The 15,510-nt window shown below is 40.0% G+C and overlaps 2 protein-coding genes across 9 annotated transcripts in view; one reads left to right on the top strand and one right to left on the bottom strand.

Moving 5' to 3' along the window:
• Window positions 1-15,510, top strand: part of TBCD (tubulin folding cofactor D) — a 382,417-nt gene that overhangs the window by 141,397 nt on the left and 225,510 nt on the right. The gene's annotated exons all lie outside the window — the stretch shown is intronic.
• The window catches only part of B3GNTL1 (UDP-GlcNAc:betaGal beta-1,3-N-acetylglucosaminyltransferase like 1), a 106,187-nt gene that overhangs the window by 25,721 nt on the left and 64,956 nt on the right, over window positions 1-15,510 (bottom strand). For all 8 annotated transcript variants that reach the window (XM_053960719.1, XM_053960720.1, XM_053960721.1 and 5 more), the window contains one exon: window positions 6,445-6,540. In XM_053960719.1, coding sequence (XP_053816694.1) covers window positions 6,445-6,540 — 96 coding nt within the window. The remainder of the gene's footprint in view (window positions 1-6,444; window positions 6,541-15,510) is intronic.

The following is a 15,510-nucleotide window of genomic DNA, read 5'->3' as shown; positions in this document are numbered from 1 at the left end:
TTCAGATCTATGATTATGTCACATACATCTCAGCAACTCCTTCTCTTTTGGATTATTCAAGACAAATGTTAATATGTATATTTAAGATGAGTTACTGCAGAAGTAAAAGGATCTTTCAGAAATGCTGTTTGGTTCCAAGGGCTCTTTTGCTTTCCTTTAACTGGCAGAAATTCTCTGGAATGAAGTGCACTCAGGCCTAGGAAGGAGCAGGTGCCTTGCACTGCTCAGCAGTGGCCTCTCACATTACAAAGGAGCAGCACTGCCACGCATTTTTCAGAGGAAAGATGTTGACTGTGTTATGGATCCTGCAGGGATGGGACTTCCTAGGGCTCCTGAGCGTGTAAGTTTGCTGCAATACAAGAGTTCCTTCCCAGCTGAGATCTATTATTGGATCCAGATGGCACTTGAAACACCAGGAATCTTTGTGAAACAACACAGCTCTGAAAGAAAAAGCTGTTTAACCACTAAATGGATATTTTAATGTATTTTTTGAAAATTAATATCCATGGCTAAAAGTATCAATTACTAACCCAGCATTTCAGCAATAGGCTACCACATCAATAGCTTTCAGCAATAATAAATACAATTAAATTGCACAGTTTACATGTTACTGGACTAAATGCAGAATTTTCCATATTACAGGCAAAACCCAACCCCACATCCTCTGTTGCAAAGAGGCATAAACTAATTACAGCTCTCAGAAAATAGCACAGCCTGCCCCTGCTCTGCTCTAACCAGCCAAATGCAAAATCATAGCTCACTTTTTCACATTCCTACTGAACAGGAGAAGGGTTTCTGCTGACCCAGTATTTTGAGCAGGTACTGCTTGCTGTGCACAGATGAGGGGATTGATTTTTTATACACCATGGGATGTCAAGCAGAACTTGAGTTAAAGTAACTCCTTGTTCAGAGACCAAACTGAATTATCTATGTTCTTTTGCCATCTTCTCATCACTCGCTGTTCTCACTCCTAGCAGCAAACTATGCTCCAACTGCAGCCACCTCAACATTTTCCAAAGAGGTTCAAGCATTCCCCAACAAGCAATTCTGGCTACAACTCTTGCACCTCCACCATCAGTAATGATGAGGAGCATCAGCAGGTGTGCTATTCACATGCCCTCTGAACAGAGAGAGATTTCTCCTGAGAGAAGCTGTGAGAGAAGCAAAGAGAATCAAAACAATTCTTATCTCATTCACTGTTTGTGCCCATGTGGAATGTGGTATAGAGATGGTATACCCAAGGTGATTGCTTAATTAGATTCTGGTAATAGTGTTTTAGATTCATTGACCAACTGGATCCACAACTGTGTCAAAACTCTCAGCACAGAGTCATGAGCTTTTCTTATTAGTGAATTAGTGATAGTTCTTATTAGTGTAATATAGGTATAGTATAATATAGTATAATAAAGTAATTAATTATCCTTCTGAATCATTGGAGTTCAGACATCATTCTTCCCAGGTGTTGGGGGTCGCTTTTACAATAAGCAGGGATCTTTCCAGGGCAAAGCCTGGAGGTTTCCCTGAGGGGTTTATTACGTTCCCACAGGGACCATCAGCAATTTTTGGAGGAGTTTTAATGCAGGTGATGCCCTGTGCAATGCTGTAACCATGAACACCTGGTGAGGTCATGCTGGGATGACCAACAGCAGCACTTCAGGCTGACAGCAGTCCTTTCATCTGCTCACTTGGACAGAAACCACCACGGGGCTGTGGAGGCATACACACAATATAAAAATTGCCTTTTACTGCTGAAGCAAATAGATGAGAGTGATTCTGCCACAGAATCAATCTGTCCCAGCTTCCTCATCCATCTCTATTCAACCTTGTCTCAGTCCCATCTGACTCCCTGCCCTGTCCCAGCTCACAGGCACTCTGGCAGAGGTGGCAGATCCTTGTGAGCACAACCAGTGGAGATTTAGCCTGTGCAGAGAAGTCTGACTGGTGAAAATAGGAGATCTACCATTATTTCATTAATACATGCACTTATAATAAGCAGCAATGACAAACAAGACAGGAGAAGTAAATCAATCCACAGGGGGAAAAAGCCTTCAGGTTTGGAAAAGCTTGGTCCTCCCTTTTGGTCGGGGGCATCAAGGAAAACTGGGCTGCAACTTGGTACACATTTTGTAAACCAGTCAGCACCATCAGGGTAACTGCTGGACAGAAAAAATAGCTTTCATTCCTCAGAGGAGCCTAAAATTGGTGAATGGGAAGAATTAAATAGCTATTAATAGCTTTTCTACAGGATTATCCAAGATATCCTTAAGTCTCCCTTTCTGCAGATCTGTCACTTCATTTCTTGGCTCTCTTCCAAATCATGTCTTTCCATCATTTTGCCTTGATTATAGGAGCCCATTAGGATTTATTTTATTGTTTAGGAAATAACAGGTTAAAGGAAACTCCAAAAGGTTGCTTTCATCCAAATGTCTTGGCACAGAGAAATGCAGTTAAACAAAGATGATGGGGAAGTCAAATGGAAGGGAGGTGGCAAATTGTAAATGATATTTAATAACAGACCAGCAGAAAATATAATTAGACATGGGGTGAATTTTCAAATAGCTTATAAAGTGTAATTAATCACTGGCTCCACCACTTTTTCTCTGCTTTTTAGATCAAATATTGATCTCTGTTCAGCCTTAACTATATCAAGCCATAAACAAACAAAAAACCCCAGTAGTGCTTGTATTTTATCCCAATTTTCCCCACAGCATCTTGATAGGTTATTTGACAGACTGACACGATTTTAATTCACGTTCCAAAAAACCAAATTCCTACTTGGCCTTTTACCTCTCAGGCACTATTATATTCACTTGCCTTTCTGAGTGGAATGACATTTGTGTGCTCTGGCAGGGAAACATGGAAAATTGCATCAGTGAGTGCCCAACAGCTACATTTACCTCGGAGCTTTACACATGGCCTACAGTCTCCTGTGCTCAAAAGGATATTTTGACACCTCCTCAGTTCGTGTTTTTTGTGACCTTTTATCACAAAAATAGAACGAAACTGAGCTCCAGACACTTTGTTCAGAGTTTGTATTCAGAAAGGCTGGTGCTTTACAATGTACGATTCCATCTGGGGCTCATTAAGAATAATTTCCCCCTGTTTACACTTTGAGATTAGCTCAGAACTTTAAGGCTGTCACTCCATTTTCAGTTTTCATACACTTAAAAAGGAAGGATAAACACAGGGGTGACAGGAAATTTGGAACCAAGTTGTGGTAAAATTCTAGAGAAAGACAAGTTTGGCACGTAACAGTTGTGATGTGGAGAGTAATTCTGCCTGGAGAGAGCCAAGACTGCAATTTTCCACCCCTGCATGGAGTGGAGCCTGCAGGGCAGCAATGCTCATTTATACAGCTCTCCTTGTACTCAGCATTTCTGTCAGACACATGAAAAAATAACTTTTCTTCACTAATAACAGGCACCTCATCTCCCACTGCACACGACTGGGGAGTTCCCCACTCTAACAGATGATACAGCTTCAAAATCTGCTTTTCACATTAGGCCAGAACACGGGCATTTTTCTCCTCAGCACAATTTTTTGTGATGCTTTTGGACATGGTTATTACTTTTTAACAATGGTGCTACTTTTTAGGAGACACCAAAAACTCCAGCAGCAAAGCCACCCGTGGTAATGTCACACACCAAGTGTCAAATGGGAGCTCTGAAGGGTTTAGGAAGTGCTGCTGCTTTTTGCAATAAGGAAGTGCTGCACTCTTTATCCAAAATTGCTTAAAAGATTCTTTTCTTTTAGTTTCCTAAAAAATGTAAGCCAAAAATATGGTTCACCATGTGACTCTTCTTCCAGCAGGGGATACTGTTTGAAATGTTACTTTATAGGCTTGTGACCACTTCCATTGTATTATCTCAGTCTCAGACCACCATCAGAGCTGGCTAAAATCTTTTCACTACTCCTGCTTTAATTAGCATTTATCAGAGATTGCATAAATAAAACCTCTACCATTTCAGTTAATTAATATAGAAAACAAACCTGTCAGGTTCTTAGAGACCATTTATGAAGATATTATTTTGTTTGGACCTAAAAGGAATACAATTCCAACAACTGCAGATCTTGATCAGAAAGAACTTAATTTAAAAAAGAGGAAAAAACCTGTTTCACCTAAAAACTGAATGACTGGAGAGAGACACACACATCTACCTGGAATAAAAAAAGGATTACACCATAGCACATCTCTTTGTATTTGATAATCCTCCCACTCTGTTACCATAAACATCAAATCATAATTTCTCCCGTGGAAGAATTACCCTCCATTATTTCCTAAGCACTGAAATACGAAGAACAGGTGTTTGGATTTAATTTCAAATGAGAAATGCAGCTTTTTGGCAAGAAACAGTTTAGCAAACAGAGAAGGCCACAACGTGGAGATTTGTTGGCCTGTTCCTGTGTTTACTTCCAGCAATGTGACACTGGCAAGTCTCATTAATAAACACTAACTCAAAAATGGAGATGGAAGTGATCAGATTAATGCAGATCCTGGCACAGGTCAGAACTTACAGAGATGAGACCCTTCAGAGTATTCTCAGCTCTGCTGATACACAGAAAAACTTCCTTTGCCTTAAAGGGAATCTTTTCAAATGAAAATGAACGAGTTAGAGCAATGCTAAATACTTTGTAACACTAGGTGCTCAAGATTTAAGGCTCGATTTTGTGTCCTCTAAACCCTGAGAAGACAAAGGTTTGACTTCACTGCTTTGTTCAGATCTGTCCTGCTCACAGGGTATTTTTCTGAAGGTCCCCTGCATCAGCCAGAGTCTGAGCTTGGACATGTTGGACACCTCACAATAGGGACAAACAATAAGTTCAACTTATCACTGGTAATTCTTCAAACTAGAAGGACATATCATGTATTGTGGCTGGGAAATCATCACGATTAAGATTGTCAGTGTACTACAGCTGAATAACCAGTGGCATAGCTCCTACACAATTACACAGAGAGAGCAAAACAGAGAAAACCCAACTCATAAAAACAAAACAAGGAGGAAAAAAAATCAACATGAAAAGCAAAAAGCACAGAACAATAGTCTATTTAACTTAACCTCTTGAACTTTATCATTAGGCTTGCTGTTCTATTGTTGCTGCTGCTTTAACTTGCTTGCTTTCTGTCTGGAGCTCACTAACAACGCTCAAGAAGTCAAACATCCTTCAGAGAGTGAAAATACAATGATAAGAAATAATAATAAAAATGAAATAAAGAGCATGGCTCAGCAAATGTAGATTGTATTGGGAGCAAGGCACCATTCCCAGCTCTTCCACTCACCCACCATGTAATTAAGGGCAAATCTTTGCACTGCTCTAAACAATTCAGTTTTCTGTCTGTTGTCTCCTTATAATTATAATTTTTTTTGGCAGCCCAAAGAATAATATTTGTATATCCTCATACATACACACACATGTGTATATATACACACACTGCATGGCACTGAAGGGCTTCATTTAAAAGCTATAAAAATAATAATCATCATCATCTGTTGCAGTTTAAATAATTAAATAGGAAATAGCCTTAGCAGATTTTTTTAGAGTGCTAATAAATGAAAGCTTTAAAAAAGAAAATCAGAACCACCCATTTTAGCCCTAAAATCTCACCAAAACCACTGGAAGCAAAACCTCTCAGAACCAAAGCACACAAAATGGATCCAAATGTGTTTAAAATTAGATCTATTTGCCAACATATTTCAACTACCACAATAAACACTGCTAACAGACACCCACGGATTTTATTCCACAAACATGCTGATGAGCTTAAAGCAGTCAAATTGAACTCATGCAGGAAATTCATAAAGACAAAGAACACCTAACTGTCAGGGAAGGAACACTTCTGAGACCAGAAGTGTATTGAATTTGTAACCTCTCAGCCCTGATCCTTGAGGAGAAGCTACTTAAAATCTTCCAAGGACAAGCATAAGAACTAAGATTGACAAGAGGACAGGTGGATAAATGAGTTCTTGTGGTAATAGTTTTATAGCCCTTCTTTTTTTCTCTCAGGGATAAAAATCTTCCCCCTCAGGTGAAGGTACTTTTATCCCTCTGCCATTCTCCACCTTTCTTCCCTCCCAACTTCTTTCAGCAACCTACCTCGCCTTGCTCATAACAAAACTAAGGGCTCACTGTTTTTAGCATCTATTCCAGGGACCAAAGAGGAGCTTGGATGTCTGAAACCTTTGATTTTTCCAGGTTTGTTGACACATCCAATAGATGTACTACAATATCAATCTCAGGTAGGTCCTTTCATCACCAGGGTTATTCCCAAACAACTTTAGTTGGTTGGAGACTGTTTTTTGGTTTTTTTTTTTAATGGTATGACCCAGGGTTTTTTAGAGCTTTTTTTTCATCTACACCCCTTCACTATTATTCCTTAATAACAGCTTTCAGAGCCTGTTAAATGAAGGGATGGCTCCTGGACTACAGATCACCTGCACCACTCACCTTTCCACCCTCATCAAATCTCCCCACATGAAAAAACCATTCTCGAGAGCAGAACCAGGTTGGCATGATCACAGTAGGCCCATGGGAGGTGAACACCTAGGAAAAAAAGAAGGGGAAAAAATCCAGTCAGTTAACAAAATGTCAAACCCAGCAGCTGCTGAGGAACAAAGCAGACCTCACACATTCACCTGAAATTATGTCTAACCTTCAGCAATTTCAAGCACTGAGAAGAGCAAGTGCTGGAAATTCAGCGGGTCCTTAGTGCTGGAAGTGCAGTGTGTACCAGAATCTCCCAGGTGCCACAGCCCAAAAGGTGAGTGTGGGTCCTGCTTCATATTCCATGACCTTCTCTTCTCCCCCAAGCTGCAACACGTGCAGAGTACTTAAAACATTTTTCCAGATTTAGAGTATTATACTGGAGCTGGCACTTTATCAATAATGGTGATGTTAATATGGAAATGAAGTAATTGAGACGAATCACGGAAAGTTCAAGTTCTTAAATTGAACCCTACAATTCCTGAGCATTGATTCTTGTTCCATTTCATATTCCTTATACATATATTAAGTATGAACTTTCACTGATCTTTTATTTCTGCCAAAGCCACTTAAATCCTAATCAAGCTTGGACAAGTAAAATGCAATTTGTTTTAAACATTACCTGAGTACTGTGGATTTGCTACCCAGGGGTACCTACAATAAAAGGTTTTTGGAAAGGAAGAGCTCTAAGTAGAGAGAAGGGAGTAACTATTAAGTTCATTTCTTCATTTGTGACAGCCAAGAACTACACAAATGGCTCTTTGAAGCTTTAAACAAACTTGTTGTAAATACAGCTGTGAAATAAGCTAGAATGTGGATTACAGGAGGTAAACTGGTTCTTTCTTTTTGCACAAGATGAAGTATCCAGGCAAAGAGGAGACTGAACTTGTCAAACACAAGGTGCAAAGTGAAGGCAGGAGTTTGTGCCTGCTTCCAGCAGAAACACAGGAACTGCAGAACACACCCTGGGGCATGAAGAAAAAACCAACTTGACAACTGCTGTCAGTCAAATGACAGTGCTGATCCTGTAAGCTGACAATTTCATAGCATGTTACAGTGGTAATATTAATATTCCTGTACATCTAAAGCTCTTAAACTAAGAGTGTGCATTTGTCACTTGCATCTCTGCATCTACATTTTAAAGGTGCTCCTCGTGATGCCAGCCTGAGGGAGCTCCACAAACTCTTATGTCTGGCAACTTCCATTTCCACAGATAAACATGGATTTAAAACCAAATAAAGACACTTATATCAACTGTCCAAATTAATTAAATCAGAAATCTAATCAAAACTTGACAGATGACCTATTCCCACTTTTCTTTCAGGCATCTACCCAAACTTGAGGGTGAAGCACACAGCATGCCAGCTCCAGGAGCACAATGACAGAACTTCACTGTCCCTAAGGGGATCCTGAGGTGACTCCTTTTCATCCAGACACTTCATTCTAAACACTCATATTTAGTCAGAACAATCCTATCACCTAATGCCTTAACTCATCAGCAGGTTGCCCAGAGCTGAAATGCTCCAGTTCAGAGGTGTTAAATGTAAAAATCTCCCCCCAAGAGCCAGTGGGAGCTGAAAGTCAAAACAACCCCAGAAAAGCAGAGCAGCAGTGATTCCTCAGTACATGGTTATTAGCTCTACATTAATTACAGGGGCAATTGAGTATGGCCTCAACCAAACAATGACCAAACAGTAATCCCAAAAGAAAACAGCAGCAGGGAGAAAAGCCAGGCCAGAGGGCATTGCATTGAATCACATTTCTGAAAGAAACAAGAACTTCAAAAGAAAGTCTTGAGCCCATCCGTACTTGTGAAATGTGTCTGGAGAGGCCAGAAAGGCATTTCCCCAGAGCTGCCAGGTCCCTCAGGGATCAGAAATGCACTTCACCTCAGAGATGGAGCTCCATGCAGTCAGCTGTGCTCACGTGCCAAGAGCATCCCTCCCAAACATCCCAGAAAAGGAGTGTTCCACTGGCACAGACCCTTCAGTGAAACCAGACAGAACAGATCTGAAACATTTAAGAGAAAACATCCAAAAGGCACTGATGTTAACACAGATGATGATTTTACAGCAGACCATCACACACTGCATGTACCCATGTCTCTCCTAAAACTCCTAAATCCAGCAGTGTTTTATGGCTCACTGTCCACCTCAGCAGAAACACCAGAGGAGAATCACATGGGCAAAACAGAGACTGATGATGCCACACATGATTTCAGAATCTTATCCTTCAAGAAGGTCTTTAAATCTGAACAGCACAGCAGCTGACAGTCAATGAAATGGCAAATAAACGTTTCCTACATGAATACTTACAGTGCAACATCAAAACTGACTTCAGGAAATTTACTTGTGCTGCTGTCACAAAGGACAAATCCACACAACCTTGTCCCTTGCTATGTAAGAATAACTTTTGTGAAGCTGAAATTCTTTGTTGTTGTTGTTAGCTTAGTCTTCAGCTGAATCTCCTGATCCAACAAACCCATAAATCAGCAGTGCCACCATAAAGGAGGATTTTGGAAAACAGGACACTAAGCAGAGAGAACAAAACCCTTCTTATCAGCACCAGTAGACATAATCCAGAAATAATCTTTAACCTGATGAAACTGCTAGAAATCTACATTTATACCAGATTTACATTAATTGAAGAGCTTTCCCACTCAGCCTGCCTCTGGCTGCACACCCCAGTCACAGCACTGGCACTCGCCTGACCCCAGGATGGATCAGAGCACTACATCAGTAAAAAGCCATTATTTTCCTTGTTTTCAGTGTTAGTTTTCTACAGCCTTAGTTCTCTGAATCAGTTCACTGTGGGGTCAGAGTAGCAATACCACTGACACACTGGAGAGGGAAGGAAAAGCTTTGGAGAGGAAAACAAGCCCTCCCTTTTTGGTCACTGCCCACAGTTCATGAGTCCAGCTGTAACATAAAACTGCATCCTCTGAATACCCACTCTGATGGGAGGAGAACTGGCCAGGAAAAACACTAACAACTGTTCTGAAACACTGAGGCATCTGCCAAACTTCTGAAAACCACCTTCCAGAGCTTTTGAAATTTTATCTTCAAGAGAAAAAAAAAAATAACCTCAACCTTCTGCACTTTGGAAATTCTATATTTCACCTTGGTTTAGTCTGATGGGAAAGTTTCCTCTGTATTTCTTTTTTGTCTATTCTTGTCATAAACTTTTGCCAAGGTGTTAAAAAGTGGTCAAATTGCCTTATTCTGTGATAAAACCTGCAACTTCTCACTTTGTGAGAGTGACACTCCAGATTTTATCCATAAATCTTTTAGATTGCATGGACTGGAACGAGAGAAACAAAGAGGACATGCTTGTCTTAACTTGACAATCAATCAAAAGCAGAATTTAAATGACGGTGCCATGAACTATGTTTGGTTTTCTTGGAAATATCCTCCAACTGTGCTTAACAAATGTCTTGTGTCACCCTGGAACACCAGTGGGTTTCCAGACCTCCTTGAGGAATTAATTCAGCGTTCTGAGAGCAGGTTGGACCTGTGAACCTTTCACACACAGCTGGATTGAAAGATTAATGCTTATTAATAATACTTGTTATCAATTACAGTACACTGTATGCTGTAAATAATATCTAAAGATATGAATATTTCATGTTAAAAACCAGATGATGAATGCATAAATCTGTTCAGGTTTTGAATTGCTGAAGAACACTGTTGTCATAACCTAACTGGAATCCATTTACAGATGATGGGCACAAATTCCTATTTCAGCATCTTATTTACTAAATTCTTTAGAACTTTTATAACTAGCTGGGTTTATTCCAAGGATCAAGTAGCAAGTAATTGAAACTGGTTTGTTCTTGTTCACTGTTTGGCTATCGAATTACATCCAACTGTTACACAGATTCTCTGAAAATAAATCTAAAGAATACAAAGAGCTGATAAAGTGACTCTCATTGTTGTGTTTCAAAGCTGTCAGCGGCACATGGAACTCTGGTTCCCACTGATGCTCAGTGCAGGTCATGCCAGCATTCAGTGCAAAATTTCAGTTCCAGTACAGGGAAAGGCATTTGTGTGTTTACAGTAACTTCTCAAGAAAAGTTCTATTTCCTGAAGCAGCAAATCAAAGTCTAACAGCAGAGTGATAAAAGCAGCTATGGAGATGGTGAAACAACCTTATCACATCAGTACCATCGTGCCATGCAGGACACACAGGGCAAACCAGGCAGTTCACAAAAGCAGCAGATTTAATCACAGGCCCAGACTGCTTTCCAAGGCAAGGAGCTAATTCCCCAAAACACACCACACATTTAATTCTATGCTACAGCATTTTTCAAAAATTATATCCACACAAATCAAGGATTAGACACAATCTCCTCTGTTGAGACCAATGAAGCTTTCTAATATCCAGGGGCATACATTGACACGTTAGAAGGTGAAAAAGAAAAGAAAATAAATCCCATGGGGAGGGCTACAGTGATTCTGTAAGCAGCCCACAGACTGAAGGACATCACTCCTGACCTTGAGTGAAGCAATGATGTGTTGAGATACCTGTGCATTAATTCAGCACCTTGTTACTGAGGTGCACCAGGTTTACATCCAGAATCAGGTCTGTGTGTGTTAGTGTGAGAGAAGAGGTACAGAGGGCAGGGAAGAGAAAAAAAGACTCTTCCTACTTCAAAAACGTATGGGCAAAGAAGATTTTTCAAAAGAAAATAACTACAGTGAGCTTTATGAAGCTTTTAGGAACCCAAGCAGCCAGTGTGGAATGGATTCCATGCAGTTGGTTTACACTGTACTGAACTGCTGTGCCCTTTCCTGGGCCTGTACAAATAACTGCCTGTGTCACCTCATCACTGCAAGCTTCCAGAGCAGCTGAAAATCCCTCTCTAAAGAAGCTGGAATCCAGCACAGCAAAAACAGATTATTGAAATAAACCATACCTTGCCTCTCTGTGCAGAAAAGCTGGTGTATACACAGTAATTCTGGTGCAGGCCTGACTGAAAATCAGTGTAGTATTTAGCTTTCACAATCCCAAACTCTACTAAGTTACAAAACTAATCAAAAAGAGCAAGAGAGTCCTGAGAGCTGCTAATGCCAGTGAAAGCAGAGAGCATTCAGCACCTCCAAGAAGGTATTCCTGCTCCTGGAAAATTTATGACCTACAGCTCCCCATGATTTCCTCTGGATTTGGAGCCTGGATGAAGGCTGGAATGTCTCAGAGTTTGCAGGAAACACAGACCAGAGCCAGTGAGAGGAGCTGTGAGATGATGCTTTCTCTGAAGGCAAAGGGCACAGTAATGGGAGGAAAGCTGGGGAGAAAAGCTGAATTTGGCTGAACTGCTGTAAAAACCTCCCTGGTTCCTCACAGCATTTCCAGTGCTTTTCACCATGCCATTCACTTTCAGAAAAGCACAACAGTCCTCTTTACAGCTACCTGACCACTATATCAAAATAGCAATTTTTTACAAGTAGCATTCCCTACGTGAAATAAAATGTTCATACCAAGTCTCTGCAGTGAAACCGTGGAATGAAACCCAGGGTGTGCATCAGCAGGGCATCACCTCCTCCTGACATCTCTGGCTGCGGCAGAGCCCCACAAAGAATGAAATGCTGGGCAAAGACTGCATATAGCAGGCTGCTCTTTACCTGTGTTATTCGATTTCCTTAAAATTTGCTGCTGAAAGCAAAACTGTTTACAAACTTGCTACAAGCAAATATATTAACTTTGGGTTTCTAGTCCAATTCCTATGGATTGAATTGGCTGTGGCTTTGCTTTTTGTGAGCCAGCTCCTGCCAGCCCCATTGTGTGCGATAATTGAGGACCGACCATAGTGCTGAATATCTCTGTTTTGTAGCTGAATGGCCAAGAGCAAGCACCATTCTTCTGGGCGTTTTTAGAGCTTTTCCCTGCTAATGACGATGAATTAACCTACTGCTAAAGCCAAAACAATGGCTGCAAGCAAAGGAAACAGCCTGTATGATTTTAGCATGTCTTACAGCTTTTTTTGGGGGGTCTGTAGGCTACTAAAAAGGTTTCTCTAATTCTTGGAGATTTTCCAGTATTTAAAGAGTCAAGTATTTACAATGAAAGAATGACTCCATGCAGTAAAATAAAGCATTCTGCACCAAGAGGTTGTCTTCTTGGCTTGCCGTTTGTGCTGAGGTTTTACTACAAAAGAAAGAAAATCTTCTTAACGTCATATTGGCAGGTTCTAAATTGTGATTAGAACAAACAAGGAATCTGCTAAGAAACAACACTGATCAATGCTGATGTAAAATAAGTCCAAAAAAATTACCTTTCCATTTGACTTGTGAACATGCCATTTCGAATTTTCACAAGATGAAAACCGAATTTGTCTTTCATATTTGTGACTGATTAGATAGAATTTAACAGATGACAATATAGACAACAGAAGTATCTCCCTGCATGGTGTGCAGCTAAAAACTAAAACTGTTCTGTTGTTAAAGTGCATGATGCTTGTCCACAATTAACAAACTTCCCTAAAAAGTGCTAGCAAAGAGGAAAACAAATTCCCATAAAACTCAACACATGAAACTTTTCTACAGACCAGCTCCCAGAATTAATGTTCAGCTGAAATGTGAGTAAACCTCCTGGCAAAGCTCAGCTTCAGCAAATTTTAAAATGCAGGTATTTGGAGAGAGAAACATGAAAAACTTCTGAGTGTTCAGGATTATCTGAGAGTGTAACAAATCCTTCATACTAATGCTCACTGATTCTCTTTTTCAAATAAAAGCTCGAGCTATAAAAGTTTTATGCAACTTGGAAGTGGGGGACACATGACCTTCAGTTAAATGAAAGAAATACAAGCACCTTATAAACAAGCATCAAACTGTAGGGAAGGAGATCACTTTTGAATTTGAGAAGGTCAGCTGTGTGCTAATGTACATGCAAAAGACCCACAGGAGAAATATTAAATATTCATGCAAACTCACTGTATTTATTCCAATATAAATTATATTTATTTTGTGGTTTTTTTCTCCCCTATAGACTTTTACCCTTTAGAAAAGGCAAAAGAGAAAATTTAGATCAGATCTTAAACTACAGATTCTGATTATCTGATTAACAGCTGCGATAGCAGAATGTTTTCTTTAGGAAGTCAAAGCAAACTTTACCCTAAATCTCTCCCTCATGTCTTCCATCATATTGCAAGTCTTTGGGGAGTATCAAAGCACCAAATGCATTCCAGTGCCTTGAGAGAGTTTGATTTGAGTTCTGCAACCCTTCAGAACTGTGAATGGGAGAACAAGGAAAAGACAGAAAATAAAAATGTATTTTAGAAAAATAAATGTCACTGCTGGTGCAGAAACTGTAACAGCAGATTTTACAGGGAAAATTTAAGATCTCAGGGTCTTGGCCTTCTGCACACTGTCTCTAATCTTCTGACAATAAAATAGATACATACTGAGAATAGAAAACCCCATCACCTCAGCACTGGCTTTTACACACACATAGATTTTTGATAATGAAAGGGACCCAATGCATTCATCCAGAACCCAGTGGTCTCTTACAGGAGTTTGTTTTTCAACAGTGCAGGAGACACAGCTGGAAAGACCTCAACCAACCCTGAGCATTTGCAGAGATAGAAATTAAGTGCCCATCAATCTGGAAAAGTCTGAGACAAACCAGAGCTGGGAGCACTACAAAGCTTTCCCTCCTCTCTGCAGTCTCCTCTTTCAGCCTCCCTAATAATTTGTTGATGGTTTTAGATGTGGGATTTGATTTTGTAGGTTCTTCCCTTGCTCCCCAGCCAGAAACATGATGAAAATTTCATTAATTTGTGCCTGAGTAACCTCCAAACTCTCACAGCACGGGCAGCCTGAAGTCACACTGCACTCTGGGTGTGCATCACTGCTGACATTCCTTCCTAAAATTCTGCCTGAACTTGGCATTTCCAGTCCCTGCTTTGGAGCAGCTGCTGCTCAGACAGTCGTTCAGTCTAGCCAGCATGTTACAATATTTTTAAAGAATTCAGGGATAAGAAAGAAGGTAATTAACAGCTTCAGAACTTCCAAGTGGAGGCTGGTGTGAGTTATCAAGGCACACTGATAACTGTTGCAGTGCCACTGCACTGGGACAACACAAAATCAACAATAACGAGGATTTGGGTCCAGGTTCAGCCCAAATGGAGATAAAAAGCAAGCAGCCCTCTCCACAAGGGAGAGTTTCTGCCATGGGGCAGCTGAACCCTGCAAGGTCTCTGGCAGCATCTCTAATGAACACAGAAGAGCTCCAGAGGGCTTCTAAATTCACCAGTTCACCTCTGAAGGGCCTGCCTGAGCCTCATGGAGCTGTACATTCCTACAATCAGACTGCTATAATTATCCTCAAACTGATGGAATTATTTTCTCCACTAAGATTAAATTAAATTTTTAAGAAATCATCTTTTAAAAAGTGATTTTAGCACAAAATATGAATCTGGTAATAAGCAAAGTGCAGCTAAAATTATCAAAGAATTAAGAGGAATCCAATTGTGCTACACAAATGAAAAAGATTTTTTTTACATTCTTTTTTAATATCATCTTCTTATCCTGTTCTGCAGAAATATTCACACCAAAAAGACAGTAGATATTTACTATATGGCCCTCAGCATCTACCATCAATAAACAGTAAGGGCATCTGTATTAAAGAATCTTGCTATAATATCAGAGAAAAACTTTTAATAGCTATCTAAAGGAAACCAACCGAATCAGAAAAGAAAATGTTGATTTTTCATTTGCCAAGAAGCTGAAAATCAGTGGAGGAATCGTACTTAATGCAATTTAAAATTGAAAAACAGAACAGCAGCTTTGGCTATACTGAAATATGGTTGTAGCACCAGCTGGGAAGGATCTGCTAAGCAGCTCTTGTGATTTATACCTTTGAGAGCTCCATGGGTCACTCAACATAAACACCCTTGTTTGTCTCACACATCCTGCTAAAAATGATTAAGATTCAAATGAGGTTTCAGGTCTGTGAACTACAGATTCTGAGAAAAGGTAATGCAACACCAAAAAAAAAAAAAAAAAAAAAAAAAAAGCACAATTACAATGTATC

The sequence above is a fragment of the Vidua chalybeata genome, chromosome 19 (assembly GCF_026979565.1).
Source record: "Vidua chalybeata isolate OUT-0048 chromosome 19, bVidCha1 merged haplotype, whole genome shotgun sequence".
Classification (NCBI taxonomy): Eukaryota; Metazoa; Chordata; class Aves; order Passeriformes; family Viduidae; genus Vidua; species Vidua chalybeata.
Note: the sequence above shows the minus strand (reverse complement) of the source record. Positions and strands in the feature narration are given on the sequence as shown.